The 25,338-nt window shown below is 28.6% G+C and overlaps 1 protein-coding gene across 1 annotated transcript; it reads left to right on the top strand.

Annotated features, from left to right (window-relative positions):
• Nucleotides 1-18,309: 18,309 nt before the first annotated feature.
• LOC123299760 (SID1 transmembrane family member 1-like) lies at nt 18,310-25,211 on the top strand. Its single transcript, XM_044882095.1, has 11 exons — nt 18,310-18,507; nt 18,599-19,072; nt 19,802-19,885; nt 20,098-20,437; nt 20,682-20,914; nt 21,046-21,228; nt 21,375-21,492; nt 21,882-22,208; nt 22,280-22,431; nt 22,695-22,805; nt 23,146-25,211. Exons 1-11 carry the CDS (start codon nt 18,340-18,342, stop codon nt 23,320-23,322), a joined length of 2,367 nt encoding a protein of 788 aa, XP_044738030.1. The 5' UTR covers nt 18,310-18,339; the 3' UTR covers nt 23,323-25,211.
• Nucleotides 25,212-25,338: the final 127 nt, after the last annotated feature.

The following is a 25,338-nucleotide window of genomic DNA, read 5'->3' as shown; positions in this document are numbered from 1 at the left end:
AAATACTACATTATTTGAAACTTTGAAAAAAAGCTTTGTGCAATGGCGATATCAGGTTACCAGTGCGGTCAAACAATGGTGAGGTTATTGCTAGTTAAAAAACGTTTATTAGTAGTAAAATCAAAAGAATTATGATAATATTAAACAGCAATTATAACATTAACTTCATTTTTTAAATAGAATTTAAATACATAGAGAAAAATGGATGAAAATGATCCCTCAGGGTAAAATGATACCTCATTGTTTTAAGTGAACTATTAAATCTACTTTTTGTTGTTTCTCAGCTAAAATATAAATTTGACTGATTTTGATCTATGTTAAGGTAATTTTTTATGACGATATATGCCGTTATAGGATGATCCCCTTTATATTGATTAAAATGATACCTATTTTGTGTAAAATTATAATAAGTAAAATGAATGTCTTGGTGAAAAAGAACAATTAATATTTTACCCTAGAATTTTTGAAAATCATTGAATATTTCTAAAAATTTGAATACAAAAAAAAATTGGCATGACAATATTGCAATAATTGAATAAAGAAGCCAAAAATACTTCGCCGTTATACATTATCTCGAATATAGTTTAACTAAAAATTATATTTTTTCTAAGGGGAATCATTTTAGGAGACCTTCCCCTAATCTAATGTAATATTATTCGATAATTTATTTGATCGCTTAAGGACTACCTTCTTGAGGTTCGTTTATCGATTAAAGGATTCCGCCTCAGGTGACTTCGGAATAAAGTTCGAAAACAACTACGGTTATTTTTTTTTTTTAAATTATATTTAAAAAAATTATTTTGAAAGGGTTTTTTTATTACCTTTTAAAATATATTAAACTTCACTTAGAAATTATTCGCACTAAACAGAACACTGAGCACTGCACAATTCCCAAGTCCCAAAATAAAATGAAAAAAAAAGCTTTAAAAAATATTATATAAATAAAAAAAAGACCTATAATTCTTGAATCCCTCTTTGAATACTAAATAAATATATAATTTGATATATTGATAATAAAAAAAATTATAATTGATTGCTAAAAAAATGTAAATTACTACTACATGTATTGTATGTAAAAAACTCCCCACCACTCCCACAGTAATGTTTCTTACTACTAACCTAAAATAAATTATAAATTGATCCAAATTATTACCTCTTCTTTGCTGTATATATGGTCAAAAAAACGTATAATTAATAGGTATATCACAATCGATTTTGTCCAAAATTACATATGAATGTGTGTAACGTACGATAATTAGTAGCTTTCTGATAGAAAATTATTGTTTTCACTTCGAAAATCGAAATAAAAATCTTTATGATACCTATATGTACCAAGCCAGATTTTGATCGTGCGCTAACATATTTTTACACAAAACTTTAACGAAGTTTATGGATAATATGGATAACAAAGAGTGGCTTTACGAAATTTTGCTATCTTTCCGTTTTAAAAACAAAATCCTAAAAGCATAGTCAAGATACCTGGTTATAGAATTTTTACCCTGTTAAAGAAAGATAATTTCTTTTTCTCTTGATTTTAATAGAACTTTAGACTAATCAGAAAGTTATTCGTCTGGTCCCCTAAAGATCAGAGCTATCACGCCTTGTTAGTTATTAATTCATATCAAAGACGTCACAAATTGAATATTTTGACCAAAACTAAAATGAAAATTATTTAAAGTAGAATAAAAAAAAATGTATTTCCGGTTCTTTTTATATATGGATTAACGAAGCCATGGTAAATATGAACTCTTTGGCAATTTTCCAAAGACTCAATAATCAGGTTAATTTGGCTATTGAGAATTAAAGAGATATCGACCGAAGAATTTGCACCAGGATATCACTCCTCGTAAACGATTTTGGTCGATATGACGTAAACTATATGCCCAATCATGTAAGGGACCCGGTTTTTCTATTTTTTTGGTCAAAATCAATTTAGAAAATGATTTTTATTCCAAGTGGAGAGCAAAAAATTTTCTCGATTTTTTCGATTTTTACTAAGGGGTACCCCTTAAAAAAATTACAAAAATTCGAGAAAAATTTGCTGTTTCTGATTTCGATAAAACTTGGTATATAAGGCCATTTTGACCCAAAAAATTCAAAAATCGAGTCTATTTGACGATTAGACATTTAGTTTCTGGAATATCGCAAAATGTTCATCGATTTCAGGCTATATCTGAAAAACTGTTCCCCCAATCGTTAAATGCACCCGATTTTTGAATTTTCTGGGTCAAAATAACCTTATAAACTGAGTTTTGTCAAATTCTGAAACTATATTTTTTTCTCGATTTTTTCGATTTTTTACTAAGGGGTACCCCTTAAAAAAATTGCAAAAAATCGAGAAAAATTTGTTGTTTCTGATTTCGATAAAACTTGGTATATAAGGCCATTTTGACCCAAAAAATTCAAAAATCGAGTCTATTTAACGATTAGACATTTAGTTTCTAGAATATCGCAAAATTTTCATCGATTTCAGGATATATCTCAAAAACTGTTCCCCCAATCGTTAAATGCACCCGATTTTTGAATTTTTTGGGTCAAAATAACCTTATAAACTGAGTTTTGTCAAATTCTGGAACTATATTTTTTTCTCGATTTTTTCGATTTTTTACTAAGGGGTACCCCTTAAAAAAATTGCAAAAATTCGAGAAAAATTTGTTGTTTCTGATTTCGATAAAACTTGGTATATAAGGCCATTTTGACCCAAAAAATTCAAAAATCGAGTCTATTTAACGATTAGACATTTAGTTTCTAGAATATCGCAAAATTTTCATCGATTTCAGGATATATCTCAAAAACTGTTCCCCCAATCGTTAAATGCACCCGATTTTTGAATTTTTTGGGTCAAAATAACCTTATAAACTGAGTTTTGTCAAATTCTGGAACTATATTTTTTTCTCGATTTTTTCGATTTTTTACTAAGGGGTACCCCTTAAAAAAATTGCAAAAATTCGAGAAAAATTTGTTGTTTCTGATTTCGATAAAACTTGGTATATAAGGCCATTTTGACCCAAAAAATTCAAAAATCGAGTCTATTTGACGATTAGACATTTAGTTTCTGGAATATCGCCAAAAGTTCATCGATTTCAGGATATATCTCAAAAACTGTTCCCCCAATCGTTAAATGCACCCGATTTTTGAATTTTTTGGGTCAAAATAACCTTATAAACTGAGTTTTGTCAAATTCTGGAACTATATTTTTTTCTCGATTTTTTCGATTTTTTACTAAGGGGTACCCCTTAAAAAAATTGCAAAAATTCGAGAAAAATTTGTTGTTTCTGATTTCGATAAAACTTGGTATATAAGGCCATTTTGACCCAAAAAATTCAAAAATCGAGTCTATTTAACGATTAGACATTTAGTTTCTAGAATATCGCAAAATTTTCATCGATTTCAGGATATATCTCAAAAACTGTTCCCCCAATCGTTAAATGCACCCGATTTTTGAATTTTTTGGGTCAAAATAACCTTATAAACTGAGTTTTGTCAAATTCTGGAACTATATTTTTTTCTCGATTTTTTCGATTTTTTACTAAGGGGTACCCCTTAAAAAAATTGCAAAAATTCGAGAAAAATTTGTTGTTTCTGATTTCGATAAAACTTGGTATATAAGGCCATTTTGACCCAAAAAATTCAAAAATCGAGTCTATTTGACGATTAGACATTTAGTTTCTGGAATATCGCCAAAAGTTCATCGATTTCAGGCTATATCTCAAAAATTGTTCCCCCAATTGTCAAATGCACCCGATTTTTGAATTTTTTGGGTCAAAATAACCTTATAAACTGAGTTTTATCAAATTCTGAAACTATATTGTGTTCTCGATTTTTACTATGGGGTACCCCTTAAAAAAATTGCAAAAAATTGAGCTGAATTTTCATGTTTTTAGAGTCGTAATTACTGTAAATAATCCATGGAAACGAATAAGATACGATAAGGATAAGATAAAAATCAGAAATTTTGAAAAACAGTTCTAGAGATATTTGAAACTTATTCGACCTAGGTCATTATGAACTTATTAAATATGGAATTAACTTTAATAAATATACAGTTAAATAAAATCAAGTTTCAAATAAAAATTTTAACTAAGTAATTAAAATTTTCCTACTTACTTAGAATTATACTTAAATATAAATAAATGGTTTACCTACAAATTCTAAGTAATAACACACTTATAATATAAAAGTCGTTAATCTAATTTTAATATTACAATAAAAAAATATATAAATTACTTAATGGAAATTCCATCAAAAGTTCTTTAATAAAAAGAAGATGTATAATTTTAGATTTCATCAAATAATATAATAATTGCCAAAGGTGATGATTTAACGTCATAGGAAATGCTAACCATTTTTTTTTTATTAGATTTATATTAATTATTGATTTTATAAAAAAAATTGATTATTACTTTTGGGTCTATGATTTAGAATAGATTATTACTAAATTATATGGTTCGAATCAAAAATTATATAATTACTGATTAGACAGTCAGTTCTTTTGAAATTTGTACCATTTCTTTGCTGTAAATTGCTACTATTTTTGAAAAAGTACTTCAAAATGTTAATTTTGGTAATAAAAAGCTATCAAAAATTTATTTCGGAAAAATACACACGCTTTCTTGCCAAAAACTTAAATTAAGTTTTAAACTGTCAAAAACGCGGGCATCCAATTTGATGACGTAATATCGGTATCATTACACGAAATAACACAAATAAGTTTGACAGATATATTCATAGACATCTGATTATAATAAATATAAATACTTATTATCTATGGATATATTATACCCAGCTGTCTACACTGAACTAATTGATGGTCTATGGATTTTTAAGTTTAATATTATAAAAGAAAACTGTGCTTTTATGATTCGAAATCAGAATATTTAAGTATATTTTTAATTCGCTAAAAACACAAGAAATCGTATCGGATGATTAGATTCAAAAGGCTCTTATCTTTATAAAATCAATAATTAATTAAATTAAATTAAAAATGCTTTGTACAATTGTTTGAAATAAAAAAAAGATGTTTCATTTATTATTTTTATTGTAATATAATAAAATAAAATAACTTAATAAATGTAAAATGTTGTAAAATTATTAGAAAAGATGTAAGTAATAAAAATAAGTAATGTGGTAATTTATTATTCAATTATTTACAATATTTACATTACTACTTTAACATTACTATTTGACTTATTACCATATTACCTATTATTGCTTTGTAAGAATTGGTAAAGTCATTTGTTTATCAATATTTTTATTGACAGTTAATCAATTCTTTATCCAACAAGCGACACTGTACATAAATATTTTTTAAAGTAGCTATTCAAATTCAAAACGTACGATTTTAATTTATAATTTACTATCTTGAACCCCGCCAGCTTCACTGGGCTTAAAAATAAAAACCATCGCTTTGTTTTACACATATAAAATATATGCACAGTTTTCAAGTTTTTTTAAGTGTAAAATAGTCATAATTCATTGAGTTTATCAGAAAAGATGGCCATGCATTGTTTTATATTTACTATTTTAAATTTATTTCTATTTATAATTAAATTTAAGCTCATGTGTCATTCTGATGTATGAGCTATATTGTTGTACAGTTTCATTCAAAACGATTCGATAGTTTTTGCGGGAAAGCTTAACAAACAAACAAATAAACATCCTTACTTTTACATTTATAATATATAGGGATTTGCCGTTATTTATCTGTTTGGCTGCATAATTTTCCCTTTTAATTTTCTTGAAACTTTTATTCAATTAAATTTAGGATTTTTATCTAATTATACCTAATTAAACATGATTTGGCGCTATCATTTTGCTGAAAATATATTCGAAACTTTAAGTTATACAAGGTTTTTCGGTAAGCTGTTACCAATTATATTGTATTTTTATCACATTGACATTCAGTGTGTTAAACAAATTTTATTTTAAATGTTAAAATATTAACAATTAAAATAAAATGTTTATAATTTATTGTAAATATTAATAAAAATACAATAAATTTATAGCTAAAATATACTATCGAACATAAAATTGAAGTTTTAATAAATATATATTTATTTTAATTAGGTAATAATTTTACAATCAATAGACAGTTAAAAAATTATTGACATTTGCAGATTCGCGTACGGATACTTTTTTGGAACAAAAAAGTTCTCTAGAAATCTCGTTTTTTCCAGGATTGAATATCAGGAAAGACAGAAACAGAATTATTATTACTCTGGCAAGTTTTTTTCTGTCCTACTTGCCTGTTATTAATTATATCTTATATTAAAATATGCCCTAGATGTGTCTTCCTGAAATTAATCCCCTCAGAGCGCCTATAGATTAAAGCTGGATTTTTTTTCATTTTCTTTCACTGTAAGGTGGCCAGAACAAACATGCCAGTAGTTCTGATAAATAGAATCTCTAAAAATGTGAATAAGAACATTTTCATCTCCGGTAACAAATTTTTGCAAAAATATTATTATATCTTCGCCATAATGTTAATAATAAAGTGATACGGTTTAATTCCGTGACATTGCATGTTTTAAAAATTTTAATTAATGATAATTAATGTAATTAATTCTTCTACGGTGTTAAAATCACACTACAAATAATTTGCACAGAGTTAGTATAAGTCGATTTATATGTAAAAAATTACTTACTAACATTTAAAAAACTAGATGTGGAGATTATGGCCCTTAAACATTGGACCAATAGCTTTCTGGTACACTAAATTATTTATACCCAATTTTCTTTTTTTACTATTATTAAACGAAATTCTAAATTTTGTGTGTAAACTCGAATTATCTATTTATAGTGAATTCAAAATTAATTTCAAATTATAGTTATGAAAATTCTAGAAAAATTGAATTTCTTCAACATTGCTTTTCATAATAATTTCTATTTTTTTCTAACATAATTTAATTTCGATTTTCGGAGTAAAATCAATAATTTTCTATCAGAACGAACAAAAATTAAATTAAAATTTAAAAAAGCAATTAAATTTTTTTTTTTATAAAACAGTTTTGTTAAGTTAATTAAATTTTTGTTTTATTTATTAAATTAAATGTTTTAAAATAATATTTTAAAAGGTTTTCAACTGAGCAACTTTTAAGAGTACTTAACATTAAGTTTAAAAAATCTAAAGTCATGGATAATTAACAAAGACGCTTCTATCTTCCGCATTGCTGTAGTAAAAATTAATTTTCAACTGTTTTTCAATTCAATGGACATCTATCATCAATCTTTGTCTACAAATTGAACTTTAGTCCGATCCTGTCATTTATTACAAATTTAAATAAGATCTGTACAGTAAAAGCTGTTTAAATCTACTTAATGGACAATGTGATATTTGGGGACGGTAGAACCATGGTGGTTTGTGTTTCAAGTAACAATTTTATATTTATTGAGAAATTTTCTTCATGATGAAAGCTTTTTTGAAGCTCATTTAAACTGTGTTAAAAATCACATTTTTAAAAAGCAATAATTCAAATTTTTGCGACCCAAGAGGCTCCAAAACTGTGTTTATTGTGATGAAGGGACTTTGAACTAACATTTACTGTTCTTGCTTAAATAGCCGAAAAACTTTAAAGAGTTTTTACTGTATTCTTATAAGATTATATAGCTTATAACTACTATATTGGATGTAATATCTATTACAATGATTACCGGTTATGTAGTTACTTAGCCACCAGATAATAACGATTGTTGGCCTGACTGTAAAAGATGATGCTACAATAAATAAACTATGGTAGTTATAAAACATAGCAATCTGATCATTAACTTTCTGATTAAGTCAATTATCATATTCATTAAAGAAATAAAATTTAAAAACATTATCTTATCCGATTTTTGAAAAACCAAGTAGGTAATCCTACTATGTTTGGGTCATACTTTTCAAATTTGTGGCCAAATTTAACGTAACTGTTAACGGTTTCACGAATGTGGGGTCCTGGTCCCGTCATTTTTCATAACGGAGAATCGTAGCGAAAAACTAATATAAGAAATGAAAAGTTTGACCCTAAATTAGTGAGTTTCAAAAAAAATTTCATTCAGATCGGATAAAATTTGGGTATAATATGAAAAAATGGATTTTTTGAACCTTATGACGTCATCAAAATCCAAAAATTTCAATTTTGCTCTATAACTTCCAATTTATATCCAATTTTAATAAACCAAGTATGAATTTAGACTAATTTTGGGTTCTACTTTTCAAATTTGTGTTGAAATTTAACCTATCTCCAAAAGTTTTGGATGTAGTGTAGTCCTGGTATCGGTATTTCGTACAAAGATGAATGTTAGTTAAAAGATAACATCAGAAATGAAAAGTTTGGCCCAAAATTAGTGGGTTTCAAAAAAAAATTACACTCAGATCGGATAAAATTTGGGTGTTTTATCAAAATAATTAATTTTTTGAACTTACTGACGTCATCAAAATCCAAAAAATTTAATGTGGGTCTTTCATACCCAAATTATATCCGATTTTGATTTACCAAGTATGTAATCCTACTAAATTTGGGCCATACTTTTCAAATTAATGATCAAAATTAACCTAGCTCTATTAGATTTCAAGAATGTGGAGGCCAGGTTCCGGAATTAAGCACAAATGTGATAGCTAGCGAAAAACTGACATCACAGATGAAAAGAATGACCCACAATTAGTTGGTTTTAAAAAAAATTCCAAGAAGATCGGATAACAATTGCCTGTGCTATCAAAAAAATCGAATTTTTGAACTTCATGACGTCATCAGAATCCAAAAAATTTAATTTTGCTCTATCACACCCAAATTATATCCGATTTTGATCTAACAAGTATGCAATCTTACTAAGTTTGTGTCATATTTTTCAAATTTGAAGCCAAATTTAACGTAACTTTTAACGGTTTTAAGAATATGGGGTCCTGGTCCCATCATTTGGCATAACGGAGAATCGTAGCGAAAAACTAATATCAGAAATTAAAAGTTTGACCCAAAATTAGGGGATTTCAAAAGATATTTCACTCAGATCGGATAAAATTTGATTTTCCCAGTGTATGTATGAACACTTTCTTTATTTAAGTACTTTTGATTTTGATTTTCAAGATGAAACTCAATAACTTTCTATCAGAAAGTAAAATAAATACTTGTATAATATTATAGAATTCATTTTCAATGAATTATCGTAATGATTTCGTAATAATATTCAACTTTATGAGATACACACGGATGGGAGTTTGAATCAAATCAAAACAGTTACAACGTTAAGTTGTCTGACAAGCGAATCTAGTTGTTATTGGCTGGCTGCTGTGGCTGTAGCATGCCATGTCATGCTATGGTCATAGCTGTGGACAACAGTGTGTGGACTATGCCATATGTAATAATCATCATATTCATTTTTAAAGAAAAAAAAAATGATATTTTGGGTCAAATATATTTATTGCCAACAGCATATTTTTAATTAATATATATACTCTTTTTTTGCTTAATTTAATTTGTGGTTTAGATATTTCTTAGTCCAAAATTAAAAAGACATAGGTTTATGACCAGAACATATCTGAATTTTTTACTTTTGAGGATAACTGATTCCAAAAAAGTGGTTTTTTAAAAATGTTGCGTTCCCTAGGCTTTTTTTTAAGGGTACGTCCCTCTAGACCAAAACAGGATTTTTGGGGTTTTCTCAAAAATCTCTAACAATTTCGATTAAACTTGGCACAAGGGTAGACCTTAAGATGTTCCTAGGATTGGTATAAACCACATATCCGGGAAAATTCAATAAGGTCCACACCCTAGGGAAAACCTTTCCAAATACAGGAAAATGGGATTTTCTAGGGAGAGGCTGAGGGGACAGCAGTGAAACTTCGTATCATGGTTTATATCAACAAGGTCCTAGGTTTTATATAACTCTCTTCTGGGACCCCTCCCCCTGGAAAATAAAATTTGACTTACATTTATGGTTAAAATAAATATTTTTAGCGAAACATTTTTTTTGCATTTCTTGTTAAATACATAAAAATTGAAAATAATTGTTTTTTTTTTCTTCATAGTTTTTAAAATCTGTTATGTAAGTTAAAATTTAGTTCAATAAAACATGGCTTAAGGCAATGTTTAATTCTTTAAATTGATTTTTTATACAAATAAGTATTTTTATGGTGTAAAAATTATAAATACTTTTGTTGCAAAAAAATATTTTGCAGTATTTATTTTATACAGACGCTTTTTATTAGCTTCACTTCATTCACATGTAATACAATCTAAGAAGTCAATTTTAACCCACTTCTAATTGTCCGATTAACTTGAAAATTTTTACATGTAGGGTAAAATGCTACATAATAATCCCTTATGGGGTAAAATGATTAAAGCCATCTATCTATATTTATCGATAGATGGCTTCCACGCGATTAAATTAATCGTTGAACAAAGGAATGTATAAGCGATGTTTGGTGTTTCTTTTGATCTATGTCAAGGCAAATTTCAACGTAAAATTTCTTTTTTTGTGTTAGCTTTTGCTGGCTGATTGTCTTACTCTTGGCTTCTGTTGGCTTTTAATAATATTAAAACACATTTTGATAACTGCGTATAATGGAAATTTTAAGGTCAATTTTTATGACGAAATTTAAATATGTCGTTATTGGTAAAATGATCCCCTTTATATAGGTTTAAATGATACCTATTTTGTGTGTAAAATTATATGACTGGTCTAGAATCTATTGATTTAGACCTTAGAGGATTTATTTACATTTGATTGATGTTAAAAAACGCAATGGGATCGATTTACCACCTTTTCTTACAAGGTTGGGGTAAAACGACCAATTTTGAGAAATATTGAATAGTCAAATCAAAAAAACTAAAAGTTAGATTTTTCTTGCATTTTTAAAAAGTATAAGACTTCGAATTTTGTTAGCCTAATCTTTTCAATAATGAAATTTTCTGGAACAATTGAATAATATCTAGATTTGTGGAGCAACTTAGTTTTTTTTATGATTTTATATAACGTGGATTTATTACTTAACATTTCCCCATCATATAAAATTTATTTTATAATAATTTGACCGGAAACGGTTACATTACTTAATTACTTTAAAAAATATACACAAACAAAAAATAAGTAATTTTTTATACTTGAAGTAGGTAATTAAATTATACCTAAGTACTTTGTAAAATTACATTTGGAATTTTAACTAGCAATTGCAAATCCAAAGTTCTTTAAAAACCTGACTCTCTGCCCCGAAAAAGTTTTTAGTCTCGAGCTTTAAGAATTTTCTATTTATAATAATTGCACATTACAGCGAAAGGCGGCACCAGACCACACTGGGGCGTAGTAAATATGTTTGGTTTCAAACCAAGATTATAATCAATGTTAGTTAGCTCCTGTAGGTATATAATAGGGATGAGAGTAGGGCCGGACTTAGCTAGGCGCTTCGGAAATCATGCATTTGGCGCACTACTAAGCATACTTATTTGATTATAATTAAAAAAACTAATTTAGAATACTTAGGAAAAAACTTTGGTGTCTATTTTCTCCAAAACTATAAAAAAGTGTGTTGAACGGAAATCTCGAAATTTTTGAAAGTATTTCGGAAACGTCCTCGGCTTTTTTTCAGATTGGATGAGCAAAAAATTCTAGACTTCATATGAATTGTAGCGAATCTTTTAACAAAATTATTTTTATAACAGCAAAATTATATTGCTATCATGCAAATTATTTGTGTTCCACACCCAAAAATCAAAAAACAAAAATACATTAAAAATAAACAGTTAAATACGTCTTATATATGCGATGACATTTGGAAAAAAAAGAAATACTTTTTTTTGAATATTAAAATTTTGACATAATTTTGCATATCATCGTCGAATAGTATTTTCATAATGAATTGAAGAAGAAAAAAATGTCTAACGGAATTATAATTATTATAATTTTTTGATCATATTTTGATTTGTATAACAACAAAATTTTATAAATAATTAAGCCGTTACAGATACGACCCTAATTCAGATCAATCCCTTTCTGATTAACTAAATTATAGTATCAAGCGCTCCGGCGACCGGCTAACAATTTTGAATGAAGTATGCGCATACTTTTAAATCTAAAGATATTGCAAATTTCTTTTATTTCGATTATCAGGAACATCTGGGTAAAACCAATAACTTTCTATCAAAAGTTAATAATTCGAATTCAATAAGAACATGGGTGTCAAGATAATCTAATATTTTAAACACATATTGATTATTTCTAATTATAATTTATCAGATCGCAAATAAGTAGTAGCAAACTGCTAGAGCAGACCCCATGCCAGGTTTTTAAATTACAAACATTATTCAAACAAGTTAAAATACATGAATAAATGTTGCAGCATTAGTAAAAACATACCTTTAGGTTAAATTTTAATTTTTTAATGCCTCGTTAATTTATTATCAAATGCATTTTTGCTAATGTGTAATGAAATAAAATTGTGGAAGGAATTCTAGTGGGAGACCTTGACCTTCTTATCGTTCGCAGAGTCGAAAAATATCACGAAAAAAAGAATCATCGAAATCGGTTGGTGTGATATTGAGTTATTCGTCCTCTTGTCGTGCATACTTAACGCAAATTTAAGACTATTATGGTTTTCTCATAGATGCCATTGTCAGAACTGGACCAAAATGAAATGGGACCACCCGAAAAGCACCAGCTTTCAAACAGATAAAGAATTATCAAAATCGGTTCTCCCAATCAAAAGTTCTGAGGTAACAAACATAAAAACAAAAATACAGTCGAATTGATAACCTCCTCCTTTTTTGTTTGAAGTTGGTTAAAAGCCTAAAAAGGGGAGTATTCTTAGCTGTGTTTCAAGTGCAAGTTTAGGGTTCCTTACCAGAAAATTTGAGGGGAGTTTTTTAAATTTTGTAAATTTCACTTGATTATAAATGCTTGTCCAAAAATATTTGGAATCGTGAATAATTATCAAAAAATTTGTGTAAAATAAAAAAGCGATAAAAGAAAAAGCTTACCTTTTCAAAAATTTTCAATTTAACGTCAGACTACCATAAACTATAGTCCATCGAACTCCAATCCATAATTACTTAAAAATTAATGTTATAAATAATAATTAAAAAGCTTAATTAATTAATTAAGAAAATTTAATGAACACGCCTTTAATTTATAATAAAATTAAATCGAAAGTTAAAAATAAAGAAAAATTATTAATAAAAAAAAGAAGAATTTTCACTTTTTTTAATTTTTTTTAATTGAAATCACAGTTCACAATAAATTAATTTAAAAAACAACATTTTTATGGATGCAAAAAACATTTCTTTTTTTTTCAAAATTAATTTTCACACTTTTTTTAAAAAGTAATTTGTTTATGAATGGAACTCAAGAACTGCTTATTATTATTATTGACTATTATATTATTATCCGACAAACATTAACTAAGAACTTGACTTCACTAGTAGTACCTGCAATCATATAGCATTGCGGACGTGAATCGCTTGATAAGTACACACTGCAAAATAAAATAGCAGAGTCAAGGCACTCAGTCACTAGGTATCTAGATCTTTGTGGAGTTTATACAAGTTAAAATAATCACTTCACTTTATGGTTAGATCAGGCGATATTGGCAGGTCCATGCTTAAGAAAATTTTGAATTGAATTTTTTTCTTGATGAAAGCAATTTACTTAAAAATCCTTTTTGTATACTTAGTGACGTCACAAGTGAAACGGTTCGGGTACGGAACCCTAAACTCGCACTTGAAACATATTTAAGAACAGTCTCCAATAAATTACCTCTTTCCGTAAAGCCTTTGTCAAACTGAAACAAGTGAGTCAAATTTGGTTACATTATCCAAAAAATTGTTTTTTGTCTTCAGTGACCTCATTAGGAATAGAAAAAACAGATTTCCACACCCAAATTCGAATCAATTTTAACAAACCATGGATGAAATTCTACTCCGTTTGAGTAATAATTTGCAAATTTTGCATAGTTGGTCAAATTTGGCTGCATTATCCGAAAGATTTGTATCATGGTTACATTATCTGTCCAAGTTGATAGTGACAGAAATATTAGCAAAAAGTGAAATTTACAAAATTTAAAAAAACTTCCGGTCAATTTTCGGGTACGGAACCCTAAACTCGAACCCAAAACATAGGCGCTACAATGTTTAGGCGCTACAATGCCATAGACAGACAGACACACTCACATAGCGATTAAACTTATTGGCTCCCTGCGTGAGTTTCGTTTCCATGGTAACGATACACTACTTTAATTATAGAATTGTATGGATGCATATATAATTATATGGATTGCATTTAAGACTTACATTGAAAATTTAATATTATTGTCTCACAAATTTAAATAAATAATTATGATAATTTACATTTGAAAAATAATATTTGTGCAATTTGATTTCTTTTTTTCACAATTTTTAATGCATTAAGTTTAATTAATTCGTGTTTTTCAATAATTTTAATTTGACATTTCTATAACATTAACATGTAAAGAACTGCAACTTAGCTTAGTCATAACAGCCCCCTTTAACGCCAAAATTTTCACTGGAAGCGCTGGCATCGATTTTATTGTCCCTACCATGACTACGCACACAAGGAATAACAGCCCTTTTTTAGGCCTATGAATAAGAAATTTTCAAAGCTATTAATACTATATCTGTTCAATTTATTTTGGCAAAGAACTTTTATCTGTATTTATTTTGGAATGATAGAGCCAATACTATTCAGTCTATAAATACAAGATTAATACAACTTTTTCGTAAGAAGACCTGTTACTGTAACTGACTAAATCTTACTTATACATTGCACAGATAAAAATTAGGTGAATTAAGATGGTTACGAAATTATCTGACCGTATACAAGGTCGAACCATCAAATATTATAAATATTGTTTGTTAATGACATTCAAATATAACAAACATTATCCATTAATTATTACTGCTGATATTTAAAATTCAGGGCTGGATTAGACCATTAGACACAGAGTAGGAACATAACGAAATACCTCCATTTCGAAAAATAATGTCATTATAAATTTGACCTCATAAAGTATACAGTTTTGCACAATTTTTAAAATACCAATAGTAGTCTGAGGAAATTGGTGTAGCTAACGCAGCTCCTGCGCTTCGAATTTTTTTGTTTTTTTTTTCAAAGAATGACATCATCCCAAAATATAACTTGTTAAGTTTTTCAGTTATTCTGGGATGATATCATTCTCTAAATTAAAAGAGACTTTATTGTCTGTATTTATACAAATGCTTACAACATGCCATTTGTGAGAGGACAATAAACATTGAAAATGCTTAAAACATACCTCTAGTGAGAGTAACGTAATAATTAGATTATTTTATTTGTTTACAAAAATTATTATTTAAATTTCTTTCAGTATCTGAAATAAAAATGAGCATTATTCGAAGAATTTCTTTGCGTAGAGAAATCGCCATGATTAATTCGGTCCTGTATATTATTTATTTTATTTAACTGAGTTCAAAACAACAGAGAAAAGTGTTAATATTTTTATTCGGCGAACGGAGAAAAAAAAAATGTTTCAAAAATTTTTGGCTGACCTTTCAGTTCTTCAGTCGCCCTATTAGCTCAGTTGGTTAAGGCGTAACCAATTCCGTCCGCGGTATGCGTAGGGTAGCGGGTTCAATTCCCGCTGCCGCAACCAAATTAATTTAATTCATAGTTGTGATGGGCTGGTGTAGTGCATAAAAAATCTTTGATTTTTGACGCTTTTTTTATAATTTTAGAGCATTTTTTTACATTTACGTCCTACAAATTACCTAGTTGATTAGTTGACTAGTCGAACACCACTTTAAGCAAAACGTGTGAAAAAATCATAAAAAAATGTAACCATTTGATGGTTTGTTTTGAAGTCAATGAAATTTTATTAAAAAGTTGAATTTTTTTTAATAACCGGTTTTAATATATTTAATAATTATTATATTTTATGCATTTACGCAATATCTGATTATTTATTTGTTTGTTTACAGATCAATGCATTTCTTAAAAATATTTTTTGATGCGTATTGCGTGGCCTTAAAAATGATTAAGACTCTCCTATCAAATATTTATGTAGGCTGATCTCAAAATAATATTTGGTTATTTTTTTTAATATGGTATTTAGGTTAATTATTTGTTAGAATGTTTGTTTATTAAAAATTTATTTATTGTAGTTTGATAATGATTAGAATTAATTTTATTAATTAATGCTAACAAAAATTTATTTTTTAAATTAATTAATCAAAAATTTAATTGTTGAATAATTAATGTAATTAAAAAAAAAACTTTTAACAAAAAGAAAACCAACTTCAAAAGAAAAACTTTTCCAAAACAAGGAAACAACTCTGGCAGAACAATTTGCTACATTAGTTTGGCTGACACCGACTCCAAAAAGAACAATAATTTTAACTACATTATATTATTGTTATTTTTTTACTTTTTAGTGCATTTTAATTTGTTTTGGAAAAGTTTTTCTTTTGAAGTCGGTTTGAAGTTTTATTTTGTGATTTTTAGTGAATCTGAAGTACACTAACTAATTTGTAACTAAAAAAAGAATCATCGAAATCGGTTCGCGTGATATTGAGTTATTCGTCCTCTTGTTGTGCATACTTAATGCAAATTTAAGACTTTTATTGTTTTCTCACAGATGCCGTTGTCAGAACTGGACCAAAATGAAATGGGACCACACGGGAAGTACCAGCTTTCAAATAGGTGAAGAATCATCAAAATCGGCTCACCCAGTCGAAAGTTCTGAGGTAACACACATAAAAAAAATACAGTCGAATTGATAACCTCCTCCTTTTTTGTTTGAAGTCGGTTAAAAATAAAAGGGTTTTCATTAACAGTTTCCGAATTTTAAACTTAAATAAATTGTGTATGGGATGTCATAAATTTTAACCGGCTAAGAGACCGAGCGAGCAATCTTTTAACTGTTAGACTATTTAGACTGGGAGGTTGCGGGCTCAAATCCAGGTAGGAGTAGTCTGATCAATTATAATTAATGAGGCGATAAATTGATCACACTGTCATCGTTTCAATAAGAACGAACTAACCGCCCTATGACCAATTAAAGTTGGTTCAATATCCCTTGGGGGTCCTATAAACATGTTACAAAAAGTTTGGTTAAATTTGGTGCTGTTTCCGAATTTTTCCATGCATTCCGGCTTATTAACTGTACTAAATATGTGCTGTCTAATTATTTTATTTACTTAAAATTACTCAGCGGTACGGAATCATAAATAAAATAATAAGTAAAAAATAAAAATTTGCAATTTTATGAATAAAAAAATTAGCCGTTAGTGGATTTTTTTTTTTAATTTTAATGGATTTAAAGATTGTATTTGTTTTTAAAATTATCATTTCAATAAAATATTTAAATATGAATTTATGTATATTCATAAACATTTATGATATCTCTGGAACTCGTGACAGTAAAACTGCACTGGAAATGAATCAATGCTATTTAACGATAGGTACAATATGGGACAGGTGAGCCAGTTGGGTTGGGTTGGGTTGAGTTGATAAACTGGTGTGAGAGATAGTTTGGCCCAGTTTTGAGCTGTCACATCGAGACATTTCTCAAATAGAACTCAAAACGAACAAATTACAAAAAAAAAAAAAAACTAATTCCGCGATAAGGGTAAAATTTTGGCTATATATATTAAAAATCGGTGTGGCAAACCTTTCTGCCACGATAAAAGATGCCACACAAAATTTCCTGAAAAAAAAATAAAATTTGCAATAAATTTGGTCTCTTACAAATTAATTTCCATGAAAGCGTAAAATACTAAATAATTTTTAAAATATATATATCCGTCAAAGTGAAGATGTACGAGTGCCAGGGAAATTTTGAAAAGTTTAGGGGAGGCGATCTAATAGTTAATAGCTTTTTCACAGATGGTATCGTTTTCGCCCTTTGGAAAAATTCGAACAAATCGAAATTGTTTTGTTCTTTTATGAACTCCCAAATTTATGTAGAAATTTATTATTTATTTATTTAAATTTATATGTAAGAGTAGATTATTCGATCAGATGTCGACTTACATTTTAATGTACGTTATGATTTTAAATCAGACCAGATAAAAATTTTGCATTTTGCACAAAATACTTTCAAAAAGGTTCGTTTCCATAATGTCAAAAAGTAGGTAGCTTTATATACATGTTTTCTTTTCGACGCCAGATGTCAGCAATAGGAAAAAAACCTTAATGAGATATTTTTTTATCCGGTATTTTATTATTCTAAGACTAGGGGGCACCACGAATCACTGAAGCGAAAAGCTGTCAAATAAAAGTATGAATCAGCTGATAAGATATTATTCTTAAAAAAATAATGTTTAGTTAAATAATTAACAAGTGTTTTACAATAATTAAACCGGCAGTTTAAATTTTGCAATGGATTTCAAATTCTTAATAATTTTTTCATTAATTCAATTAACGATTTGTGATAATCAAAATACATCGTTAAATGCAATCGTAATACCTGGAATCTACAACGAAAATTTACAAATTGTTGTTAATAAGACAACGGAGTATATTATCATTTACAAGGGGAATAGAGAGGTAAACCACCCCCCTCCTTTTTTATCATTTTATCCAAAAATTCCAAAAAAAAGTCATTTAAGCCCTATTTTCTTTTGCTTTTTGTGTATAGAATAATACAATTGAGTATCCACCTCGAGTTACGGTCTACAGTACTGAAGCAAGTCGAATTGATCCTGTTTTAGTTGTGGCACGAGAAAAACTTGGAATATTATCATGGCAAGTACCGTTGGTCGTCGAAACACGAACTGGAATTATTGAATTTATGAATACGTCACGGTCGTTATGTCCAAGTAATCATTATTTAGAATCAGACGATACAGAAGTGGCTACAGAACAAATTTTATCGGTTTCAACCGCTGCTGATCATAATGTTTCAGTGAATGTTTTAGTGAAACACGATACAGAATTTTATATTACGGATTCCGTTCAATATAATGTGACCATTTCACCAAGTGAACCCAAATATTTTTTTTATGAATTTAAAAAGGAAAATATGACTTATAAATATAATTATCGAACTGTGGTTCTACAGGTCGAGTCTGATGATGATGTTTGTATGATGATCAGTATTCAAAATGTTAATGTAAGTTATTTTTAGGATTCCAAACGAAATAGGGTATTATCGTTAGTCAAAAATAAATCATGACATAAAAAAGTTAAAATTTATATAAAAATATAATTAAATATTCTGATTTCGAGTCATAAAAGCACATTTTTCTTTTATAATATTAAAATTAAAAATCGTAATTTTTAAACTGTATACCACGTGACCTAAAATGTGGGTAAACCCTGCTGTGATATCATAGCGGTATGAGTCATAGACCATCAGTTAGTTCAGTGTAGACAGCTGGGTATAATATGTACATAGATAATAAGTATTTATATTTATTGTAATCAGATGTCTATGAATATATCTGTCAAACTTATTTGTATAATTTCGTATAGTGATACCCATATTACGTCATCAAATTGGATGCCCACGTTTTTGACAGTTTAAAAAAGGTTTAAAATTTAATTTAAGTTTTTGGAAATTTTCCGAAATAAATATTTGGTGGCTTTTTATTAGCAAAATCAACATTTTGAAGTACTTTTTCGAAATATCGTGTAAATAAAATAAAAAATGTTTCTGCCAGAATAAACCCTGCCACACCCAGTCCATATTGTACCTATCGTTAAATAGTATCGATTCATATGCGGAATTTCCGTGTAAGTGCAGTGCAACTGTCACGGGCTCCCCGCTTAAAATACTAGGCTGATTCTAGACTTAATGGATCTTGTAAGCTTTAACTAGATCTTTATTTTTTAATTTTAGTGCCCAGTTTACGATTTAGAACGTGAAATTCAATTTGAAGGATACTGGGAAACAATGACAACAAAAGGTGGAATGACATTAACTGTAAGTATCTTTTAAATGGTATTTTACTCATATTTCCCCCGAAAATATAGATTCTCTGGAACTTCTGTTTAAGTTATTTTTTTGATTGGTTAACTACAGAACGAGCTATTTGCCTTGATACATAAAGTGATGCACCCTGTATATTCCTGTTTTTATATGAAATTCTCGCCCGATATAAATTTAATAAATTGTAATTTCGTATAACTTTTCAGCAATCAAAATTTCCTGAAGGGTTTTACGTTGTTTTTGTGGTGAAAGGTGATGACTATGATTGTACGGGTAAAGATGTGAATAATACTGCGGCTAGTTCTCGCGTGAAATCACTTCGATTCCAAATACAACCGAGTATCACATACAGTGATTATTTATTTGCAATTTTAATAACGACAGGACTAATCGTTGTGTTTTATACAATATTTTTGGGCATATTCTGTTTTTGTTCACGTAAATATTATCGAGCTATGGCAATGGATTCGTTAGATGCTGATTCAACACCAACAGGTCTTTGTTCACCAGTGGCTACATCCAGTAATCTTCAGGTTCCACCAGGAGGTAAATACATTTTATTTTATTTTAAACTTTAAATATTTTAGGTTTTCTTTATGTCATGTCTGAAATACCAGGAAAATCGAGAATCAATTTATTTGACGACTAGATGAATAGCTCTCGAAAATATTGTTGAAAATCATTTCAAAATATCAAGTTTCTTATCAAATTTCGTGCGATATCATAGAAAATATACATTTCATTCAAAAAATGGGATTATTCGTATCGATATCCTTTATAAATGTTTTAGGATTAGGGGATGGAGACGACAGTTCATTATCTGAAACAGATTATGATACAGTAGAAGATGCAGAATTATGGAAAGATGTATATCGTACGAAAGTAAAATTAAGTGTGGCGGATTTAGCACGAAAAAATCCAAAAATCTTAACAAAAAAATCGAATTTATATTTATGGAATGTACTTACTATTGCCATCTTTTATGGAATGCCTGTTATACAACTTGTAATCCGTTATCAAAGAGTAAGTATTACACAAGCAAGAAAAGTCGCCTCAAACGCTTCTTTACAGCTGTTATAAAAGAACTTAATATTACGCCTAGATCGTAATCTAATAGAATTCTAATAATAATTGAATCTTCTTTGAATTTCTAGGCATTAATTGAAACTGGAAATCAAGATTTATGTTATTATAACTTTTTATGTGCGCATCCATTAGGCTTCCTAAGTGATTTTAATCATGTCTTTTCAAATATCGGTTACGTGGTCTTAGGAATATTATTCATTTTATTGGTTTACAGAAGGCAGCGTATGCACAAGGATTTTGAATTCGATAAGGTAACAGTTACAACTTTAATAGGGAATATTTATCTAGGGTAGGGGGGCGCTCATAAACTACGTGGCCCAATGGCACATGGTTTATGGATGCTTCCTAGGTAGAAACCTATGAAAGAATGACTTAAATTTTACATTTTCGCTCGTAGAATTTTGGTATTCCTCAACATTACGGTTTATTTTATGCAATGGGTTGTGGTTTAATTATGGAAGGAATATTATCAGGCAGTTATCATGTTTGTCCAAATCATTACAACTTCCAATTTGGTAAGAATCGTCTTGTAGAATAAAATTCTAATTGGAATATTTCTCTTTCTTTTTTAACTTGACATATAAGTGAAACTCGAAAAATAAGTTTAATCGAGGAAAATGCTTCAAACGAAAAATATTAGTTTCAAAAGCACACATCTTATACGGATATTTAATTCGGTTAATTTTTGGGCTTAATTAAAAAGTCATTCTGATTCGTAGCTGATAAACGTTAGACGAACACTTTAAATTAAAAAGTTGTTCTTTATAAATACCCAACATTTTTCGCTTGAAGAATTTTTATCGATAAAAGTTATTTTTAAAGCATATGTCAACTTAAAAAAAAAGCACCCTGTATTGTCGTAATAGTATGAACGCGAATAATGATTTTAAAAAAAAATTTGTAGATAGTAGTTTTATGTACGTGATGGCCGTGCTTTGTATGGTGAAAATTTATCAAACCCGACATCCAGATATCAATGCAAAAGCAACCACAACTTTTGGTATATTAGCGATAGCAGTATTTTTAGGTATGGTGGGAATAATGACAGCTTCACTAGCATTTTGGATCTTCTTCACTGTCATCCATATTTTAACATGTTTTGTGTTAACCGCCCAAATATACAGTATGGGTCGTTTTAAATTCGATGGTGGTCTTTTTAAACGTCTGTTCTTAAGTTGTGTACATGATTGTCGATCAGGTCCATTAAATGCACTTATACCACGGTATAAAGGTAATATTTTTATGAAACACTCTGTATATTGATCGATTTTAAAATTGGTAACTTTTTGTAATTGTTAATAGGACGATGGTTTTTATTGTTTGTTGGGAACGTATGTAATTGGGCTTTGGCTGCATTTGGTTTATATCATCATGAACACGATTTCGCTACACATTTATTGGCAATTTTTATGGGAAATACAGTATTATACACCTTATTTTATATTATTATGAAGGTAAGTTCTCAATATGATCTTAATCTAAGGCGGTTCAAGAAACTCTTCGAGTAAGAGAACATTTTAATATGTCAAAATGTTCAGTCACTATTTTTAAGTTAATTCTGTGAGGTACAGAAAAAACTTTTCCAAAACTTTGTGCCTAATCGATCTCTACACCGCGATGTATATTGTGGATATTTCTTATGATATCTCTCGAGTTGTGTTCAAAACTGGCCACCCTGTATAGGTGGATCATTTTAATTCTTTTGTTTCGTTTGTAGGTGATCCATAAAGAAAAAATACAAATTCATGTGTGTGTATTCTTGATTTTATCGTTTGCCTGTTGGTTCGCAGCCACTTATTTCTTTATACACAAATCAATTTCATGGGCTGTAAGTTAAACAAAAACATTTTATAGTATACAGGTTGTATTTTTTAAAACTACATATATGCAGATCAATTCTTCTGCCATTTAAGATCTAGGAAATTTAGTTAGTTGTATATTTGAGGTTATTATGTAAGTAGATGGTAGACACAATATCTCTCTCTCACTCTGTCCCATGTAAAATGTATAGAACGAAGTATAAATATTATTGAAGATAATAAATGAGAACTCTAGGATATATCGAAATGTATATACATTTCTAAAAGATACAACCTGTATAGATTTTTAAATATTTTTTTTTTAAACAACAAAATTAATATTTTTGCATTGATTTATTTGTGATGTAGCTAACACCAGCTGAATCCAGACAATTTAATTACCATTGTACGGTAATGTCTTTCTACGATGGCCACGATGTTTGGCATTATTTAAGTGCAACAGCAATGTTCTTCAGCTTCATGTTATTGCTAACGTTAGACGATGATTTATCACATAAGCATCGATCTCAAATATCTGTATTTTAATTTAATTATTTATACGTGAGTCCTAATACCTAAAAAAACAAAACCTAAGATTTATTTTTATGACTATTGTAATAATCATAGGTAGCTAATTTTAACGGAATCTGTTACACCGAATTTATCTCGTTATTATGCCAAACCGAATTATTCGTTTGTGGTGTTTATTCTGGTATATGTTCGGTGCAAATGATTTCCTTGGGATCAGCTTCGGAAATTTTTTTTTTTTTAATATTTGGATAGTAGCCCTGGTGCCCGTGACAGTAAAACAATTCGACAATTTGACGACACATCTCGAAAACAACTACTATTTATATTAATGCCACCAAATAGTGCGCATTGCTCTCTAACGTGACAGAATTGATTCGCATCTGTCTCATCTCGTTATCAGATGGGTGAAGGTTCACCTTATACTGTCTCTTCGACTATAATGATAAAATTGTGAATAAAAATTTAATTTTTTTTTAAATGCTTGTGATTTTTAAGTTTCTATTTGTAAATGTTTTTAGGCGATAAAATATTTTTATATTATAAGAAGAATAGATTAAGGGAAACTAAAGTGATGATTTAAGAAAATTAAACAACTTTTTTATTACCTATTTATATTTAATTAATTTAGTGCACAAAATCGCAGACTTATATTAAGTATGAACTGATAAGAAAAAAGGCCCAATAGTGCCCAATCATTGTCTATCTGCTCTTAAATTTCTTTAACAGCTAATTTAATTTTGATTAGACTTTTACGAGAATGTTCATTTTCTTACGCATACTTCAAGTTATTTTTTCACATGGTATTTTAAGGAAAATTCGAGTTCGAAATCGTGAAAAACAAATAAAGTGTAATTTTTCCAATGTCTTCTTAAATTATCATTTTAAAAATGTGATTATTGTGCGTGAAATACGCAAAAAACTAGTGATAAATTTGTGCTTTTTAATACAAATATGAAAAAAAAAATCTATTATAAAAGATATTTTTAACCCGTCAGAACTCGCGCCAATCTTTCGGTAATTTTTTAGTCGCGTGATGAAAGATTTGTTCACGCGTTGCACACACGTCTAATATTTCGCACGTTAAATATTCTTTACATTTTGAAAAATAAAAGTTATGTATATCTTAAATCGAGCGTAAGAAAAATGCTTATAACGCGAGTGCTGACGGGTTAAACCCACTATTGAAATATACTTTATAGATAATTACCAGACTTCGGGAATATCAAAATGGGAATTTGTATCCTAGAGGTGAAACGGTTTAATTTTTATTTAGTCAAAAATCGCTTAGAGTAATTTATCTTAGATTAATCGCTTACGCTAAGAACTTTGATTCAAAATCAAATAAATTTATTACTTTTAAAATTTAAGTGTCTTCAACAAATTTAAATTACAGGATGGCGCAAAAGTCACACATACATTTAGAATTGAAATAATTGTTTACACTTAATTATTTCTAATATTATGACTTCAGATTATTAAAGTATAAGTTTAGGAGATTTTTTGTCGTGCTAAATAGAAGGGTTTGTGTTATTCTTGATTACCTCGTACCATCCAATCGCCGGAACGGATTTCATTTACTGAAATATTGTTAAATTCTTGTTGACACATATGCTAAGGTATTAGTTCTGTCAAGAAAGAATAAAAAGCGAAACTCTTTTGTAGTATTCACAAACAGACAGGCAGACACACACACATGCACATAGCAGTCAAACTTATATCCCTCCTTTTTTGCATCGGGAATTTAAAAAAAATCAAATTAATGCACCACAAAAACTTCTTCCAGATTTACACCTTATATTTCTGAAGTCTTCATATTTAAAATTAATGAATTATAGGAAATTATTCCAAATTAGTATGCATTAATTTGGCACCACCCTGTATAAAATTAAACGTTTTTTTTTTGTTCGGTGTTTTATACATTTTTTAAATAATGTCTTCAATAAATAAATTTAAATTTAAATCATTCCTTAATTTTATTGGAAGCTTTTCGAAAAAAATCGATGTTCCTTAAAGTCTCGGAAGGAATAAAAA

Source organism: Chrysoperla carnea, chromosome 5 (genome assembly GCF_905475395.1).
Source record: "Chrysoperla carnea chromosome 5, inChrCarn1.1, whole genome shotgun sequence".
Lineage (NCBI taxonomy): Eukaryota > Metazoa > Arthropoda > Insecta > Neuroptera > Chrysopidae > Chrysoperla > Chrysoperla carnea.
Note: the sequence above shows the minus strand (reverse complement) of the source record. Positions and strands in the feature narration are given on the sequence as shown.